The sequence below is a fragment of the Salmo salar genome, chromosome ssa14 (genome assembly GCF_905237065.1).
Source record: "Salmo salar chromosome ssa14, Ssal_v3.1, whole genome shotgun sequence".
NCBI classification, from domain to species: Eukaryota; Metazoa; Chordata; class Actinopteri; order Salmoniformes; family Salmonidae; genus Salmo; species Salmo salar.
The window spans coordinates 21,478,532-21,500,105 of NC_059455.1; the positions used below are offsets into that span (position 1 = coordinate 21,478,532).

Consider the following 21,574-nt stretch of genomic DNA (forward strand, 5'->3'; position numbering starts at 1 on the left):
CTTCGTCTACAAATTCAACAATAAAACCACTTGATTCATAAAAATATCAAAATGTTATTATAAATCTATAATTGTAATATAACTTGTTTATTATATACAAATTTGTCGCTATCAATACGTAGTGTACGTGCTGTTAATAAATGGGTATTCTTGCATTTATAAACATCTAGACTAGAGTAACAAGTTATATGCAATAAAAGCTTATTTATAAAGCATTTATATTAGATTAGTACATTAGGTGTATCTCTAATACATTCAGACATGTGTTGCCTGATTAATAGGAATTATGAGGTATACTCATCATGAAGGAATGAAGGCATGAAGGAAATGACTTGGAGGATTTTTGTGAAAACTAATACAGTACCTATAAGAACTAAAAATGTAATCAACTTTGAATATACATTACAAACTTTAGACAAAACAAATAACTTCATAAAATGTATTTATTGAATTAATATTTTCATCAAAACAAAACACTTTACAGACTGTTTTTTATATCGATAAGGAACAATTTCTTATATATTTCTGTTACATGTAGCTATATATTTTTACTCTAAAGAATAATACAAATTGAGGTTCATGATATTTCAAGCAAAGAGAGCAGAATCAAAGACATTTTAATGTACTATCATAAGTCACAACAGTTGGAGAAAAAAAAATATATATATATACAGATAAGCAAATTATAATACATCTTATTTATGACTTGAAGAACATGTTTACAAATTCTTGAACAGACATATTTTCTGCAAATCAATGTTGGATTCTTAATTTGAACCAAAGTCTGTCTGGGAGGATAGTGATGTATTTGGCATTCCAGACAATCAAGAGATTCCAATGAGTGCAATCTACTTCCTACAGTTAGAATGTAATTACAATTAAATTCAAAGGTTCTTCTGGGAAGGATTTCTTGTGTTGTCTTTGAGGGACTGATAGACATCTTCTGAAAAGATGTAAATAAAATAAAATTAGTGCATGATATACACATACAGATGTTCAGAGGTAAGTGTCATGCTAAATATCAGTCTTGGAAAACAAGGCATTGTCTTGTTCACAATATACCTTTCCATGAAAATATTCAGTCACAAAACCATGTTATGCCTTGCAGATTCAGTTGTAAAGAGAAACTCACTCTAACTCATCCACAGTCGAAGAGTCATCAGCACGTTGAAAACGATGGTCTTCAGGAACAGAATTCTCAGGCCCAGAATGGTCAGGGATAGGAAGTTGATCTTTGCATCTAGAAATGGAAATACCATAGTGATCAATATGTTATAAGTAACAAGTGCCAAATAGGGTGATATTTTTTGGAGACGTTTGATCATATCACAAATGAAGAGAGTAAATGCTCTGATATGTACCTGTGTCAAAATACCAGTTTGCTTCACATTTCTCTGAACCATCTTCTGGCAAATAGAGAAAATAAATAGTTAAGTATATCATAGTGGCAACATTTATAATCGTCATATTAATCTACACAAGTGATGTTCACAATGAGTGCACATACATACGGTAATATGCTGTGATTTGGCATCATCTGAAACTTACCTTTAGTGCAATTCTTTTCGAGGGCAACCTGGCTGTAGTAGCTGTCCCCTTTCACTCTGGTGGCCTCTGTATTGTTGAAGACTTCCGAGTTCGAATTAGCCTTGTGTGCGCTGAAATCTGTAGCCAGGCAAGCTGTGGTATTGCTTGAGTTCAACGTGTAGTAGGATGGCTCATGTTTCTCTCCTGTAAAACATTAAAATAAACATTTATTAAGAACTTGGGCCTCCATTTCTAATACCTTGGTTGGATTCAAAATAGTGGCATCATGACAATGCAAAGCATGTCGAATAAAGAATGATGTTACATCGGTTAACTATGTCTGATCATTTAAAAAATGAACTGATATAACAATTTTTCAAAAAATACAACATGGACACTGATATTGGCAAATTGGTGGTAGTTGGCTAGTCAACCAAGTTCCGATTCTACAACTCAAAACCATTATCTCTCAATTTCAAGAATGTTTAGAATAACTACTTTAGCTTTATGCTGTGAACATGCTGATTCCGCATTTAACTGAACTACACTCCAAAATGAGACCGTTATCAAGCTAGCTGTCACACTGGCTGTTCTAATGTACGCTAAATTATCATTTTCATTCGTTTTTTAAGAAAAAGTGTAATCCCTTACCCAAAGATTGTCACAGACATGGACCTACTCACAAAAACCTGTTTTCGTTTCTGTAACAGATTTCTTACGGGAAAATAACCAAATCATGTTGGAGAATTATATACCCCGAACATCAATTATATCAAACATATACTGTACACCCTTAACAAGGTCAGTGTCAGGTTTATGTCTTTAACTCCTGGCCTAGTTGTCAGGTTTCTTTATGAAGTGGCAGTCAAGGTAGCTATCTCCAGTTTTTACACTTTATCTGTTCCTATATGACCACTAGGGGCTGCATCTTAACTTATAGATGCACGCACAAAAGCTAGGATATTGAATTAATGGGAGATTTCACTGAAAATTCGAGTCATGCCCCATGATTTGAAATTCGGATTCAGACAGACATTACAAACCTTTGGTGATCTAAGCAGAAATACTTTGTTTGTAATAATACTGAATCATTTAAATCACGTAAGAGTAAGATTTTACATAGGATGTTTCAAATATAGTACTTACTGGCCTCAATAGTGATCTTTACCGCAGTTCCAAAAACAAGTTTATTGATTCCTGTTCCACTCACTCACAGTGCATTAGCTGTGAGTAATACCATTTATCGTTAGCTAGCTACATCAAATTAAATCTGTAGCATAATTTAAATAAAGATGAATATATACATTCAATTTTGGATCAATTCTAAATTATATGTAAATATGTTAAATTCAAGGAATGTACATATGAAGTAGTTTAGTATTTCAAGTAATGACTATTTGTTGTGGCAAGATTGCAATTGACAATATTTATTTTTTATTTTAGCCAGTGTGCAATATGTTTATAATGTTTCTCTGACGTACTGTACTGTGATCTACTGTTACACCATTTTCAGATGATGTTGAGATTTTGACATTCTCTTAGAAATATTTTTTACTTAAAGCTAATAGCTTACAAATTGGATAAGATCTGGCATTTTAAACTTACTTGTCATAATGACAAGTTTGGTTCCTGAACCAAATGTGATCTTCTGATACTCATTCACACAATAACTTATTCTCATACAAAAACAAAACATAGTATGGAAGGTGAAACCAATTTGTTAAAATGGTGTGCTTTGTAATTATATGTGTTGTAATTCTTATAATAACGATGAGGTGTAAATGTCTACCAATAATCATTATAGGTACTACAGCCCTACTTCACAGATATAGTAGCAAGTTAAATGTAAAATGTTACCAAGTTACCAATACATCATTTTTAAGATATATTTTCTATAATATTTATTGCTGCTACTACTACATCTACAGCTGCTACTACTATCGTAGACACATTATAAACTTACTTGAATGCACAATTAGTTGGATGCCATTTCCAAATGATATTTTGAATCCACTTGTCACACAGACATTGGCCTCATTACAAAAACAAACTAGATTGTATGTACAGTTTCCTCTTAGAATTTAGAATTTGCAAAGGTCAGAGATTTAGCATTTCAACACTGAGGTTCTCACATTACTGATTTAGTATCGGTCAAAATAAGTTTAGATCTGCTCAGACTTCATGTTTAGTTTCACACATCTTTAATTGGCTATGAATAACATGATAAAATTCATTTGAGTCGGATGCATGTTGGTTAATGATAAGCGGCCTACATGAATAGCTGAATTGTTAATGGAGTTATAGAAATGTGTTGCTTACAATGTTGTATAGTCTCTGATAAACTATCAAATATGAATTGTTTAAACAATGTAGTACAAATGTAAATAGTATTACATAATACTATATAGATATTGCACTTACTCGACAGAACACCACATTTTGTTCCACGTCCAAAAATGATTTTGTTGAAGTTGTTATTCACACAATGATATGTCCAGTTGCAGAAACAACCGAACAATATTTTGTTTACCCCACAACAAGGAATTGCCTTTATTGAAATACCAAATCTTGAAATACTGAATAATAGTAAAGTATTACTAGCAAATTGACTTACTTGAATCAATTATTAATTTTGTTCCACTCCCAAAGGTTACTTTGTCAAATCCAGAATTCACACAACACTTTTCCCCATTACATAAACCCCCCTCTAACATGTGAATGAAATGGCTTTTCCCATGAAAGAACTCCTGGGCTCTGACATTCTCATAAATTCGGATGAAGTTGTTGACTAATTGATTCATTAATCGTTCAAGGTTTGAATATTTCTGTTCACAATCAAAGACTTAAAGGCTTTGTTCTCACTCACAATTACATTTTTGAACTCATGAACTGTACGCAATAGTGCTTAACTTCAAATAATGTCATTATACTCTAATAGTCTCATTTGATCTTTATCTTATTTTCTATCTTACTATTAATTGAACCTATAATGAATCAATTAAATGCAGAGCTTTTCAAATGAAGAATTATGTTACATCAATTAAAGGTCCAATGCAGCCGTTTTTATCTCGAAATCAAATAACTTCTGGGTAACAATTAAGATGTTAAAGTGGTCAAAAAGAAACAAAAATTGTTTCTTAGCTAAGAGCAGTTTCTCAAGGAAGAATCTAGCTAGGACTATCTGGGAGTGTTCTGAGTCAGGAGGGGAAAACTGAAAACTGTCTGTTATTGGTGGAGAGGTTTGGAACGCTCTTTCTTATTGGTCTTTTAACTAATTTATCACCTGGTGTTGTCACCAGTCAGGCCAAAACTCCATCCCACCAAAACAGGCTGGAATTTCAAACTGCTCTTACACTAAAAGGACATTATCATAATTTTCACAATTTCACAGTATTATTCCAACCTCAGTGTGGAAAGATATATAAAACCTAGAAAAATCTAGTTTTTGACTGTACATGGCCTTTACCTATCTATAAGTGCTTTCAAACATTAACTGATATAATCTTTTTTTATATAAATACAACATGGACAGCCTGATATTGGCAAAATGGTGGTAGCTGGCTAGTCAACCAAGTTCCTATTCTACAACTCAAAACCATTATTTGTAGTTTGCAAGAATGTGTAGGTCCAGACAAATAGCTAGAAGAACAACTTTAGCTTTATGCTGTGAACATGCTGATGTGGCATTTCATTGAACCACCTGTAGTTCCACTCCATAATGTGACAGTTATCAAGCTAGCTGTCACATTTGGCAATTCCAATGTACGCTATAATGATGAAAGTTTGTCATTTGTTTGTTTGAAGAAAAAGTGTAATAGTACTAGTCACACAGACATAGACCTTCCCACGAAAAACTGTTTTTGTTTCTGTGACAAATTTGTTATGGAAAAATAACCAAATTATTTTGCCGAATTATATACCCCGAACAACAATTTACAAACACCTCATACATCATTAACAAGGTCAGTGTCAGGTGTATTGCTTGAACACCTGACTTCTTTGGCAGGTTTCTTTATGAAGACATTCGTGTAGCAATCTTCAGTTTTTACATTTCACCATCTGTTCCTATATGACCATTAGGGATTGCATCATTAACTTATAGATACAAGCACATGCATAGGATATTGTGTTAATCATGCATTGGTTTAATGGGAGATTTGAATGAACATTCAAGTCATGCACCATGATCTCATTATACAGTTCGGCCTTCAGTGAACTACAACTTGTTCCTCTGATATTGGAAATACAAAACTGTGGAATTCTAAGCAAGGAGTACTTTGATTGTCATTTGTAATACTACTGGGCCAGTAAAATCCCCTAAAATTAAGGCTTTACATAGGATGTTTCAAATATAGTACAAACTGGTGTCAATAGTGATCTTTATTCCTGCTCCAGAAATAAAGTTTATTGATTCCTGTTCCACTAACACAGTGCATTAACTGTGAGCAATAAGCGTTTCTTTAGCTAACTACATCAAATGAAAACTGTAGTAGGAAAAATAATAGAGATTTTCACAGATTTTACATATAAAATAGTTCTGTATTTAAAAATAATAATATTTTTAAGTGGTGCGATTGAGATCGAGACTATCTATTTGCAAGATTAAATCTTTTGACAATGACACTGTCATAACAAAACATCTAAAGTTATATTATTTAAAATGTAATACTTATTTTAATTAACACTTACGTGACAGGACAACAACTTTTGTTCCAGATCCAAATATGGTTTTGAAGTTGTTGTTATTCACACAATGATAGGTCAGGTTATAAAAACCTGACCCCAAAAAGCCCGGCAAAGAATTTATTAGAAATCTAATGTTAAGATCTACTTATTAGATATGCTCTAGAGAAGAACATTAATTAAAAGTATATTAATATATCATTATGTCATAATTAGAATTATACATTTTATAGAGATTTCACATTTCATTATCAGCAACATGATAACATTGATTTGGGTCTGATATGCATTGGTGAATGGTAGGTGGACAACATGAATAGTTGAATTGCAATAGATTCAGTTATAGAAATATGTTGGTAACAATGATGTGTGTAGTGTACTGATATCTAGTGATATAGTATCAAATTTGAATCTGGTAAAACAATACAGCACAAACGTATCTAGTATTACTTACTACTATGTAGATATACTTGAAAGGACAACAAGTTTTGTTCCGGACAGCAAGTTTTGTTCTATTATCAATTTTGTGACACTGACAAAGGTTATTATGCCATATCCAACATTATGCCCCCTTGCAAAACATTCCTTAACAACATCAATGGGATAACTTTCCCCATGAAAACACTCCAGGGTTCTCACATTCTCAAAATGTACGAGGTAGTTCACAAATGTACGAGGTGGTTGTACGAGGTAGTTCACTATATTGTTAAGCAATATTTAACACTTTGAAGTAGTATTGAAGATTTGTGTTCATACTAAAGGATGTAAAGGCTTGGTCCTAACATAACATTTTAAACCTGTCAAGTGTAACTAACAGTTCCTATTTTGTAAAAATATTCCATATTATATGTTTTAATTCATAATTTCAACATGTATTTTATTAAAATTTGGAAATCTCTATTTTCACTATAATTTTAACCTAATGTATCAATTAAGAGTCAAAGCGCTAACGTGAAAATCCAAACCCACAATCTATTGAACCTAATAAAATGTTTGAACAAAGTAATTTTTTGAATTTTTCATCAACTTACTTGCTTGTATAATTAGTTGGGTTCCAACTCCAAATATTATCTTATATCCAGTATTCACACAGCCAATGGCCTCGTTACAAGAACCCAACCTGTTAACATGATTTGACTGACCATTTGATTATAGGCCTACAATAAGATTTATTTTATATATCAATTTTGGCAAGATTGTCAAAACTCTCACCGCTTCACTTATTTCTGATAAAGGTAATTACATTTTAACCTGGCTGAAAAATAAATTGTGTGTCCTGCCGAAAGTAGATTTTGTTCCATCCATCATTCATCCATAATTTGAAAATGTGAATACCCAATGCATCGTAACAAGTAAACCCAATAAAGGTTTATTGCTGCTGTCAAATCAATATATATTAAATACTCACTTATTTCAATTATCAATTTAGTTCCTGCTCCAAATATGACTTTCCGGTTGTTAGCATTCACACATTGTATTAGTACTCAACAATAACGTACTCCACAACCTATTCCAGGTTCAAATTGTGTAATAGCTTATAGAAAATCCGTAAATGCATCTACAGAATAATGTCCATATAAATGGTTACTAAATGTATTATAAAAATGTGTTTGGACAGTAGGGTAAATATATTTGATCACTATCCTGTTTTGTTTGTCAATTTGTTTAGAAATATTTAATTGTAGAAATAATTTCTTAACAGACATCATCCACTGTATTACATTTGAAAACAAGGAATTAAGTGTTGATTGTTTTGATTTTAAAGACTGCCTGTTTTTTAGAGTGTCTGAGGACATTTACAGTAACCATATCTAAATACTGTTGAATGTTTGTGTAACAAACAAGCCTTTTTGAATGCATTGTTTTATGTACTCGGAATATAATTGTAATACTTACTGGAATAAACTGTCATCTTTGTGCCAAGTCCTATTATAAGTTTGTTGGCTCCATAAGTCACACTTGGTTGCATCTCTTCGCAATTACTGCCGTAAGTTAGTGTATTTTCTAATTTAAACAAAATGTACAACAAATGAGTTCACATTAGTGATTTACAACTTATAGTACAAAATAATAGTAGTTTGGTTGGATTATTTTCAATTATTGATTTATTTTTGAGTGGATGCAAATGCTATCAACATGTGTTATACTTGTGAGATAGAATAATTTGTTATTTTTGACAAGACAAGGTAAATATAACCATCTCCCCCAATTTAGTGTAATCAGTTTAAAATGCAGGACTTTCCACAGAATCAACATCTTTGACTTGGACATTGATTTGGAAACAATGGTTGTATTTGATTCCAATTTTCCGAAATGTGAAATGGTGAGTGAAATTTAGTTCCTTACTAGATTGTATTGACAGAGTGGTTCCCCTTCCAAAGATTAGTCTTCGTGTCCCATCATTCACACAGTAACATATGACATAACAGAAACACTGATTCACTATAGGGGTTGGGACCACTCATCAATGTCTAACTTTAAAAAACGTTTGTCATGTGGGATACTGCTTTTAATCAAACTAATTTGGATCATTGATATTTTCCCTTCAAACACAATGAGTCCACTTAACATTGCCATAAATCATCACCCTGAAGTATTACGTCATCTGTGATTAACAGAATCTACCAAGGTCAGGAATTACTCACTGGTTTCAATGATCAATTCAATTCCTGTTCCAAAAATGACCTTCCCCAGTCCAGAGTCAGTCACACAATGATTGGGCCTTAACCAAAAATGTACTGTTTGCAGCCTGTATACTGTAATAAAGCTTCAATTGTTTCAGTAAAGTTAGGTATATAAAAATGAAGTCTCTGGGTTAAACCAATTAGATATTGAATCACTTCAGTCTACGTCCAATATTTGTTTAGAAGGTTGACAATTAAAATATTGTTGATTGATTGAGCTATAGTACAATTATTTTTCAAAACTTGACGAGATCAACCTAGTAAATCAACAAATCTGAACCCCACGTTGTTTCTTACTTGTCTCTATAGATAGGGATGTTCCACTCCCAAAGATGAGCTTTCCTGCTCCATCATTCACACACTAAAAACTGTCTCAACAAAAACGATCACAGAGAGACCAGAGTCACCATGGAGTGACCACTCTTAATGGTGTAATTGATACTGACAACCATTCTTAAAACGCAATACATTTATGATGATCTATCTAGCTTCATCAAAGAAAACTGTAGTAAAATGTAATAAAGAGATTTTCAACGATTTAACATATAAAATAGTTTTGTATCTAAAAAAGTATAATATTTTGAAGTGGTGCGATTGCAAAACGACGATATTTATTTAAATGTTTAAATCTATTGACAACGACACTGTAGTCTGATGAAATGTCATATAAAACTAAACATTAAGGTTTATTACTTAAAATGTTATACTTATTTCAATATACACTTACTTGACAGCACAACAAGTTTTGTACCAAATCCAAATATGATTTTGATATTGTTGGTATTCACACAATGATATGTCAGGTTGCAAAAACTTAAATACTTAACTGCAACTTGATATTTTAAAGATCTACTTATAAGATATGCTCTACAGAAGAAAATTAGTGAATTACACTAATATTAATATAATAATTGTATTATAGTATTTGCAAAGTTCAGAGAGATTTAGCATTAGTATTTGTCAAAATAACTTTAGATCTATTCTGTCAGACTTAATGTATACTTTTCATGTATACTTTGTGACTTCAAGGTATAACTATCAGGAACATGATAATATTGATTTGGGTCTGATGCGTATTGGTTAATGGTTGGAGGTCTACATGAATAGTTAAATTGCTCATTGATATATACATTTGTTGCTTACAATGCTGTACAGTGTGTAGTCTACTGATATAATATCAAATATGAATGGGTTTAGACAGTACAAATATACAGTAGCTAGTATTACTTATTGCTATGTTGATATTGCACTTACTCGACAAGACGACAACTTTTGTTCCAGATCCGAATGTTATTTTGTTTAAGTTGCTATTCACACAATGATATCTCTGGTTGCAAAAACAACCCAACAATGATAGCTGTTTAATGGAAATTCCAAACTGAAAATGTATGATTTAAAGATCTAGTAGTTTAGAGATGTGAACTAGAAATAATCACCTCATTCAATCAATAGTTATGATTAATCTTCTAATAGATTTTTCAACTGGAGTTGGTAACACTTCTGTAGTAACAATGTAATTGCACTAGTAACAGCATATCACATCATTAACATGTTGTTAAATAGTCATTTAGTGATTACTTTATAATTGCATAGTAAGAGTAACACAGGTATCCCACAATAAGGGACTGCCTTTATTGAAATATCACATCTTGAAATATAAAATAATTGTATTTCTAGTCAATTAAATTAACTTACTTGAATCTATTATCAATTTTGTGCCGCTCCCAAATGTTATTTTGCCATATCCAGAATTCACACAACACTTTGCCCCATTGCATAAACCTTCCTTAACAACACCAATGGGATAATGTTTCCCATAAAAACACATTCTCAAACATGTAGAAATGCTGTATGAGGTGGTTCACTAACTTAGTAAGCAATGTTTTACACTTAAAAGTAGTATTGAATATTTTTGTTCATACTCAGACAATAAGGCTAATTCCATTATATGTTTTACCTTGTCATTTTAACATGTTTTTTTTCTTATAATTTGGAGATCTCTATTTTCCCTATCCTTTTAACCTAATGCATTAATTAAGAGAAACAGTTAATGTGAAAATCCTAAATCACAATTTATTGAACCTTATAAAATGTTTGAAACAAGTAATTTTGCATACTTTTCATCAACTTACTTGCTTGTATAATTAGTTTGGTTCCGACTCCAAATATGATCTTATTTCCAGTATTCACACAGCCAATGGCCTCATGACAAAAACACTACCTGTTGACATGATTTGACTAACCATTTGATCATAGGCCTACAGTAAGATTTATTTTCCATATATATTTTATCAAGATTGTCAATACTCTCAGTGCTTCATTTATTTCTGATAAATGTCATACAATTTTAACCTGGCTGAACAAGTTCCCAGCCCAAAGTAGACTTGTTCCATATATCATTCACATAATTTGAAAATGTGAAAACCAAATGCATCATAACAAATAAACCAACAAATTGTTTGTTGCTGCTGTAAAATTATACTTATTTGAAAAATACTCACTTGATTCAATTATCAATTTAGTTCCTGCTCCAAATATTACTTTCCAATTATTAACATTCACACATTGAATTAGTATTCAACAATAACTTACTCCACAGTTTACTCCAGGTTATAATTGTATGATAGTTTATCGAACATCAATAAATGCATCTATAGAATAATTTCCAGATAAATGGTTACTAAAAGTATTATACTAAATTTGCTTGGACAGTGGGTAAAAATATCAGATCACTATCCTATTTTGTTTGTCAATTACAACCTGGCTGAATAATAACTTTTATGCCCGCACCAAAGTAGATTTTGTTCCGTCCATTGTTCACATAATTTGAAAGTTTACATGCCAGCTGCATCACAACAAATGAACCAACAAAAGGTTTGTTGCTGCTGACAAATTCATATTATTAGAAAAAATACTCACTTGTTTCAATTATCAATTTTGTTCCTGCTCCAAATATTACTTTACGGTTGTTACCATTCACACATTGTATTAGTACTCAACAATAACCTACTCCACAATCTATTCCAGGTTATAATTGTGTGATCGTTCAGATCACTATTCTATTTTGTTTGACTATTTTTTTAAACATATTTAATGAAAAGTTTTATTTCTTAAAAGCACTTCTTTGTATCACTTTAGAGAGCAACGAATTGAATGTTGATTGTTTTGATTCTTACTTTTCCCTGTTCATATATCTCCTTTAGAAGACTTTGAGATTGCATGCTTTCTAGTGTCTATGAAGACATTTACATCAACCATGTGTAAATACTATTATCCTAAATGTTTACATAACAAACATGGCTTTTAAGAATCAACAGTCTCTTTGCGAAAGAGGTGAAAGATAGTCTTACTAGATTCTACATTTAGTTGTGTTCCACCTCCAAAGATCAGCTTCCATGTTCCATCATTCACACAGTAAGTATGGCCAATCAAAAAAACACTGACACCTTTGTGCGTTTTTACATTCCATTTTTGTATATCTTTTTGATGTTCAGTTGATTCTATTTGGAATACTTACTGGAATAAACCGTAATCTTTGTGCCAAGTCCAAATATAAATTTGTCGGCTTCATAAGTCACACAATGTTGCATCTCTTAGCAATTACTGGTTCAAGTTATTATGTCATTTAAACAAAATGTATCACAAAGGATTAGTGACTTACTAATTATAGTAGTTTGGTTGGAATATTGTCCAATTAAGAGTACATTGATTCATCTTTGGGTGTCTACACTTTAAACATATAAAACATACATGTTAGTAGTGGGATACTATAATTGGTGATATTTTTGACAAGACAAAGCATATCAAATATATTATGTGTATAATCAGCTAGAAGCACTCCCTTGTCTTAATGACCAGTTTAGTTCCAGATCCAAATAGGACTTTCTGGATTCCAAAAGCAGTCATCCAATACATCAAGCCTGACCAATAACCATCTTCCCCAATTTAGTAATCAGTTAAAAACACATGGCTTGTCACAGAATCAACATTTTTGATTTGGACATGGATTTGGGAATGGTTGTATTCGATTCCTATTGTCAGATTCCACTAAATGTAGATGTACATGGACTTTGAGCCAGTGTTTCTTCTAAATAAACATTTCCATAAATTTGAAATACATGACATTTGTCTCCTTACTAGATTGTATTGACAGTGTTGTTCCAGTTCCAAAGTTCAACCCTCGAGTTCCATCATTCACACAGTAACATATGGCATAACAGAAACACTATTTCACAATGTTTGGGGTTGGTACACTCATCAATGTTTTAATTGTAAGATAATGCATTCATTTTTTTATGGATTTTTTAAACAAACTAATTTGATGACTTTGCTCACTCTTGATTAAAGTACATTTGGTGTCTCAGCAATTGTTGGCACCAGACATGTGTTATGACAGTCAACAGAATGTTGACTTCCACAATCTACACTTGCGCCACGGTCAATGCGATCAAGCTAGTAAATCAATTAATCCTAATACCTAAGCCTAGATTTGATGTCTTACTTGTCTCTACAAATAGTCATGTTCCACTCCCAAAGATGAGCTTTCCCACTCCAACATTCCCACTCTAAAAATAGTTCAACAAAAATAATCACAGAGACCAGAGTCACCATGGAGCGACTTCTCTTAATGGAGTTATTGATAATTGATAGCTTCTTTTTTTGTGCAAATACTGACAGTCATTCATAAAATGCAATACGTTTATGATAATCCACGTCGCTATCTTGTTTATGCACTTACTTGGATTGACCGTCAACTTTGTTCCACGCCCAAAAACAACTCTGACCCCAACAGACACACAGTGTTTGTTATCTAAGCAAATACATGATTAGGAATTTGGATTGCCACGATGTGAGAATTAAGTCTATATTTCAAATTGACACTCAACTTGTAATTGCCTATTTAATGCTTCAGTTGTCTTACGCAATCCTACTGTAAGTCTTTCAAATCAAAGCCACATCAACTAAATTACATTTCAACATGGTTTCTTACTTGTTTCTACAAACAGTGATGTTCCACTGCCAAAGATGATCTTTTCTCCTCCAACATACACACACTAACAACAGGCTGAGCAAAAACTATCACTGTAAATGTTTTAGCTAGTTGAACTTGACTTAATGTTAAGTTGGATTAACTTGTATGTTATAATGTCACTAGTACTTTATGACTTAGTTTTGTCAACTTAACTTGGTTCTCCGAATTGACAACTTGAACATTTAGACAGCCAAGTAACTTCTGTTTTTACGTTGAAGCAATGCAGTTTTTACAGTGCAGATTACCAGATGCTACATATGAGTAGTTAGTGGGGTCATGGACATATGAGATACAGTATTACTTTATGTTTTTGGCACATATTATACATTGGCAGCTAAAATATGTGACAATGTGTAGTTTGTGCATTTGTATGTGAATTGTCAGTCAACTTTGTTCCATTTCTCCAACACTACATTAATATTGAAATAATTGAACTAACTTGAGTCAACAATTAATTTTGTGCCTGATCCAAAGATGATTTTTAGGCCATCAGTAGTCACACAACTAGAACCCACATTACATAAGCCTTTTGACAAAAGACTAGTTAATCTTGTTTTATATACTGTTGTTCCGCTTATTCCAATATTCATATGTTTTCATAATGTTATGTTGCAGAACCATGATTAATCCAATCTTTTAAATTGCATTTGCACTTACGTGTGTCAATGGTCAGCTTTATTCCTTGACCGAATATGACTTTGTTCGCACTTGTCACACAGTGCTAGATCCCTTAGCAATTACTCATAGAGAACTACTTATATAAATATATCAGTTTCCATACATTGACTTGGTTTACGTTAGTGCACAACACTATAGTGCACAACATTTGAATTACCTGGATCATTCAATAGCCATGTATTTATCTTAACATCTTGTGATCTGTTGAATCTAGTACAATATGTAGACACTGATTATTGGCACAAGGAACTTTTTTTTACTTACTGGATTTAATTATTAATCTTGTGCCTGTCCCAAAGACAATCTTGTAACCACCTCCAGTAGTCACACAGTATGAATTCACATTACATAAACTGTACAGGCTCTATGTTGACAAGTTAGAGTCAATTTGACCAATTCAGGAGATGTAAGTAAGTTACAATCCAATCATTTAGAAGGGACATTAGTTTTCAATTATGATTTTTCAACTCTTGATCTGGAATTTTATTTTAGTACCTCAATTGCCCGAAATGAAATGGGCCCCACATCTGATTCTGGCTACTCATAGTTTAAATAAAAACTAATAGCACAGTATCAATTGGCTCAAAAACATAACAGGTGTAACAGCTGAAGTACCATGCAACAACATGTTACTAAACTGTAATTGAAGTCTGCATGTGTAAATACTATGTAAACAGGCCACCTTTAAAAATAAATATATGTATATATTTTTTTATGAACTTACTTGAGTAAACTATTAATTTTGTACCGGTCCCAAAGATGATTTTGTTGAATCCATCAGCAGTCACACAACATAAACCCACATTACATAAACCTTTTAGCAAAATACTAGTTCATGTTCTAAGGCTAAGAGCATTTCACTGAAACTCTTTAGACAGTTTAGATCATTTTTTTATGAACTTACTCAAATCAGCGGTAAATTTTGTGCCTGTTCCAAATAGGATTTTGTTGAATCACTGTGAAACAGATTGTAAATGGTAACACTGTGTGGATCAGTTTGATATGATTTTATACACATTGGGTCACTTTGAAATGGCTCTTTAAGATATGGATTTCACATCAATTGCATATTCATCCATATTGCCTCATATTTGTCCTATTTGCCTCCTTTTTGCCTTGAACAATAACTATGAATGACCTTTTCTGACACAGATCTTTTCTGTCAGCTTCAACAACATGTAATTTTAAGTATAAAGCTAGAACTACAAGTAACTGTCATCTCGTCTAAGTCATGTTAAACATTCAATCAATAGGCTATGTTGATGCGATACCATAGAGTAGGCTATTTTACAGTACTTCACCTCAGTTCAGAATAACCTCCTAAATGGATTTGAATTGAAAATGAACTTACTTGAGTTAACTATTAATTGTGTGCCTGTCCCAAAGATGATTTTGAATCCATTCGTATTCACACAACAAGAACCCACATTACATAAACCTCTTAGCAAAATAACGTTCTCATCTGATATTGAATTGATTTGTTCACTGAAACAATACCTTGTATATAGTCAGTTACAACTATGTGGGTCACTCAACAGAAAGTTTTATTTTGGTACCATTTTTAAAGACTGATTTTACACTATTGGATCACTTTCAAATCTGAATGTCTTTTGCATTTCAATTAATTACCTAATGATGTGATTTGTCCAAACGATCTTTAACACAATATTGAAAATGAACTTACTTGAGTTAACTATTACTTTTGTGCCTGTTCCAAATAGGATTTTGTAGGATCCAAGAGTCACACATCAAGAACCCACATAGCATAAACCTAGAATGTCTTCTAATAAGTGGACGATTCACTGAAATAATACCTTGAAAATAGTCCAAAGTATGATTATTTTGTCTTTATCTGAATTGCAGATCTGTAATCTACTTGCAGTGATGTAAAATATCTATTAAACCATATTCTGCAGCATTTCATCAGGATAATGACACATTATTTACATATTTATTAATTCCATTATTTAATTTTTTGGTGTGTATTGGTGTGAATTGTTAGATATTAAGTCACTGTTGGAGCTAGGAACACAAGCATTTCACTACACCCACAATAACATCTGCTAAATATGTGTATGCGACCAATAACATTTGATTTGATTTGGAGTAATGTTCCCAGAAAAATAATCAATGCCACTTCCAGAGGTCCTCTTTGGAGAACATTTAGGAAGCTGTAAGACATTGCATTTAGAACTGCTTGGGCTTAATAATACCAGTTTACAACACATATATGTACTGTAAGTAGTCAGACTGAGACTTAACCGGTAATTTAGCCTACATGTTGGGGCTGGTTCCCAATAAATGGACGTATGTGAAAGATAAATTAGCCCCATTCCCATTTTAAATTGAAGGATTGGTATAAGTATGAGCTACAGTAGTAATATCTGTTTTAAATCTTACTTGATTCCACAAAAACTGTTGTTCCACTTCCAAAGATCAGCTTTTGTCCGCCAGCATTCACACACTAACTAAAGACTTAACAAAAACAGCAGACCCCCAACAGCAGAGTTCTAACTCACCATAATCAACATTCACATAGTGAATACACTGTTGTATCATTTGTTGTTGTATTCTTGTTATTGTATTCTTAAATGACTCAACTATGATTAATCTTACCTTTTAGAATGTGTTTTTACTTACTTGAGTTAATGATCAGCTTTATTCCTTGACTATATTAAACCAATTAGATATTGAATCAATCTTTAGTCTGCATCCAATATTTGCTTAGAAGATTATTTTAATTGTCAATGTTGATATTTTGAAATACCAGGTACTATAAAAGTATTACTAGTAAAATAAACTAACTTACTTGAATCAATTATACATTTTGTGCCGCTCCCAAAGGTTATTTTGTCATTTCAAGAATTCACACAATACTTTTCTCCAGTACATAAACTCTTTTGTAGAATGTGAATGGAACAGTTTTTCCCATTAAAGCACTCCTGTGCTCTGCCATTCTCAAAAATGCATATATTTGGATGAGGTTCTTCACTAATTGATTCATTAATCGGTCAAGGGTTGAATATTTCAGTTCACACTCAAAGGCTTAAAGGCTTTGTTCTCGCCTACAATTAAAGTTTCAAAGTTATTAATCGTACACAATAGCTCATATATTGTCATTATACTTGATAATAATTTCATTTGGTCATTTTAACAAGTTTTGATCTTTGTCTTATTTTATTTTTTTCACTATCCTTTTAACTTATCATGAATCAATTAAAAGTAAAAAATGCTCATATGAAAACCCTTTTCGACAAATGAAATTAGTGAAGGTACTAGCAGCAATTCATTTTTCTTCAACTTACTTGCTTGTACAATTAGTTGGGTTCCAACTCCAAATATGATCTTATATCCAGCATTCACACAGACAATGGCCTCATTACAAAAACCTCATCTGTTAACATGACTTGATTGAACATTTGATCATTAAGATGTATTTTCAATATCTGTTTTGTCAAGTTAACATGCTCATTGCTTTACTAATTTATGATAAAAGTAATACAATTGTCTATTACAATCAGCCCATCCCAAAGTAGATTTTGACCCATCTATCATTCACACATTGAAAAAGTTGTAATACTTGTTTTTTTATAAGTTATAAACAAACAAAAGGTTTGTTGCTGCTGTCAAATGAATGTTTAATTTAAAAAAGACTCACTTCTTTCAATGATCAATTTAGTTCCTGCTCCAAATATGACTTTCCAGTTGTTATCATTCACACATTGAATTAGTACTCAACAAGAACCTACTCCAGGTTGTAATTGTTTGATGGTTCAAAGAGCATCCATAAATGCATCTGCAGCATCATTTCCATATAAATGGTTACTAAATGTATTATTGTAAGTGTTTAGACAGTGGGTAAATATATCAGATCAGAGGCCTATTTAGTTTGAACATTTCTTGAAACTTTTAATGAAAACACTGAATTGCTTTAGAAAGCAAGGAATTGAGTCTACGAGGACATTTACATCAACTATATCTAAATACTGTTGAATGATTGTGTATCAAACAAGCATTTTAAAGTATTGACTTTCTCTTGTTGGAAGAAGTGAAAGATAGTTTTTGCATTCCTTTTTTGTACATATCATCTTTGTGCCAAGTCCAAATATATGTGTTTGTCTCCACAAGTCACAGTGTTGCATCTCTTAGCAATGACTGGTAGAAGTTATTATGCAATTTTAACAACAATGTATTACAAAGGAGATAATATAACTGATCTACAGTTTATAACACAAAATCATGGCAGTTTGCTTGGATTACATTGATTATTTGGGTGTCTGCACTGTAAATATACAGTATAAACACATTATAGTAGTGGGATAGTATAATTTGTGTTATTTTTTACAATAGAAAGTGTATACAGTATCTCCTGTGTATAATCAGCTAGAAGCATTCATTTGTCTCAATGAATAGTTTAGTTCCAGATCAAAATAGGAATTTCTGGGTTCCACACTATACAACAAGCCTGACAAATAACAATTTTCACCAATTTAGTAATCAGATTAAAATGAAGAGTTTTTCACAGAATCTAGAAACTATGGTTCTATTTGATTCCTATTAGGCTACCTGGGGAAGCCTGGGGCGGCAGGTAGCCTAGTGGTTAGACCTTTGGACTAGTAACCAAAAGGTTGCAAGATCGAATCCCTGAGCTGACAAGGTAAAAATCTGTCGTTCTGCTCCTGAACAAGGCAGTTAACCCACTGCCCCCGGTAGGCTGTCATTGTAAATAAGAATCTAAACTTCTAAACTGACTTGCCTAGTTAAATAAAGGTAAAAAAAAAAATGTAAGTATCAGATTCAACAATTTGCTTCTTCTAAGTAAAGATTTCAGAAATGTGAAATAGTGAGTTAAATTAAGTTCCTTACTAGATTGTATTGACAGTGTGGTTCCCCTTCCAAAGATGAGTTTTCCCGTTCCCGTCCCATCATTCACACAGTAGCATATAGCATAACAGAAACACTGTTTCACTAAAGGGGTTGGGACCACTCATAAATATTTAACTTAAAAATGTTTGTGAAGTGGGATACTGTTTTTAAATCAAACGAATGTGGGTTATTGATATTTTCCCTTCCAACACATTGAGTTCAATTATCATTGCCATAAATCATCACCCTAAAGTATTGTGAATCAACCAAGGTCAGGAATTACTCACTGGTTTCAATGACCAATTCAATTCCTGCTCCAAAAATGACCTTCCCCAGTCCAGAGTCAGTCACACAATGCTTGGGCCTTAACCAAAAACGTACTGTTTGCAGCCTGTATACTGTAATAACATTAGGTATATCAAAATGAAATCTCTGAATCAAACCAATTGCATATTGAATCACTCTTCAGCCTATGTCCAATGTGTAAAATAGCCTACTCATTGGTATCACATCAACATAGCCTATTGATTGAAAGTTCAACATGACTTAGATGAGATGAAAGTTACTTATAGTTCTTGCTTTGTATATAAAATGACATGTTGTTGAAGCTGACTAAGATCTGGGCTGTTGCTGTGTCAGAAAAGGTCCTTCATAATTATTTATCAAGGCAAAAAGGAGGCAAATAGGACAACAACAAAAAACTTGATTGATTTAATATTTTTTGTGTCTTACTTGTCTCTATAGATAGGGATGTTCCACTCCCAAAGATGAGCTTTCCTGCTCCAACATTCACACACTAAAAACTGTCTCAACAAAAACGATCACAGAGAGACCAGAGTTACCAAGTAGCAACTACTCTTAATTGTGTTATTGCTATTTCATAATGTATTTTTTGTGTGAATACTGAAAGCCATTCTTAAAACGCAATACACCACTATCTTGTTTATGCACTTGCATGAATTCACCGTCAACATTGTCCCATGCCCAAACAACTCTGTTGACTCCAACAGTCACACAATGTTTGATATTTACCAGTAAGCAAATACATCATTAGGAATATGGATTGTCAGGATTGGTGAATTAAGAACATATTTCAAATGACACTGAACTTGTCGGAATAGAACAACTACTATCAAACTAGTATTTTTCATCAGACATAATTTTAACGTCCACTCTTTGTAATTGCGTATTTAATGCTAAGAACAAATTGCTGCTTTAGTTGTCTTCTGCAACCCTACTGTAGGTATTTTCAATCAAAGCCTAAATAAACATGGTTTCTTACGTGTTTCTACAAACAGTGATGTTCCACTGCCAAAGATGAACTTTCCTCCTCCAGCATACACACACTAACAACAGGCTGAGCAAAAACTATCACTGTCATGGTTTATATATTTAAAACTTGAAAGTATAAATTGCTTCGTTTTTTCAACTCAAATTGATTCTGAGTTACCATAACTTACAATGTAAGTCAACAGGATAACTTCTGTTTCTATATTAAACCTATGCAGTTTTTCTCATGTACATTACTAGCTACTACATAGTCTGTGGTGTTATGGATAATTGATGCAGTAATGTTTGCAAATACTATCAATTGGTAGCTATCCTAAAAGGATTGACAATGTATGTGTAGCTTGTGCATTTGTATGTGCAGTTTGTGCATTTACTTGAGTTGACATTCAACTTTGTTCCATTTCCTCAACATTACGTATGTTTTTTTATTAAATGAACTTACTTGAGTCGACTATCAATGTTGTGACTGATCCAAAGATCATTTTTAAGCCCTCAGCAATCACACGACTAGAACTCACATTACATAAACCTTCTGGCAATAGACTTGTTCATCCTCTAATAATGCTAAACTTTAATGGAAAAACACACTGAAACATGTACACAGGAATTGTTTTCGACAATATTAGAGCAATATCAAAAATTAACTTACTTGAGTCAACTATCAGTTGTGTGCCTCTCCCAAAGATAATTTTATAATTGCCACCAGCAGTCACACAACATGAACCAACAGTACATTAACTACAAAGCAAAGTAACTTTGATCTATGGATCCTTGAACTCAACATTTGATTTGGAATCACATTATTTCCCAGTAA

The 21,574-nt window shown here is 32.5% G+C and overlaps 1 protein-coding gene across 1 annotated transcript; it reads right to left on the reverse strand.

Annotated features, from left to right (window-relative positions):
• Window positions 1-429: 429 nt before the first annotated feature.
• On the reverse strand, window positions 430-21,257 carry LOC106569062 (T-cell receptor alpha chain C region). The gene is made up of 5 exons (XM_045694085.1): window positions 21,203-21,257; window positions 1,549-1,731; window positions 1,362-1,406; window positions 1,133-1,240; window positions 430-943 (listed from the first exon to the last, which is right to left on the reverse strand). The coding sequence occupies exons 1-4, from the start codon at window positions 21,240-21,242 to the stop codon at window positions 1,134-1,136; spliced, it is 375 nt and encodes a 124-aa protein (XP_045550041.1). The 5' UTR covers window positions 21,243-21,257; the 3' UTR covers window positions 430-943; window position 1,133.
• Window positions 21,258-21,574: the final 317 nt, after the last annotated feature.

Excerpts from the sequence above, each read along its gene's own strand:
- LOC106569062 (XM_045694085.1), bottom strand. The coding sequence starts at position 21,242 with ATGATCTTTGGATCAGTCACAACATTGATAGTCGACTCAA. Across the intron at positions 1,732-21,202 it reads AACATTGATAGTCGACTCAA|GAGAGAAACATGAGCCATCC; the intron begins GTAAGTTCATTT and ends AATGTTTTACAG. Across the intron at positions 1,407-1,548 it reads CGAAAAGAATTGCACTAAAG|AAGATGGTTCAGAGAAATGT; the intron begins GTAAGTTTCAGA and ends TCTATTTGCCAG.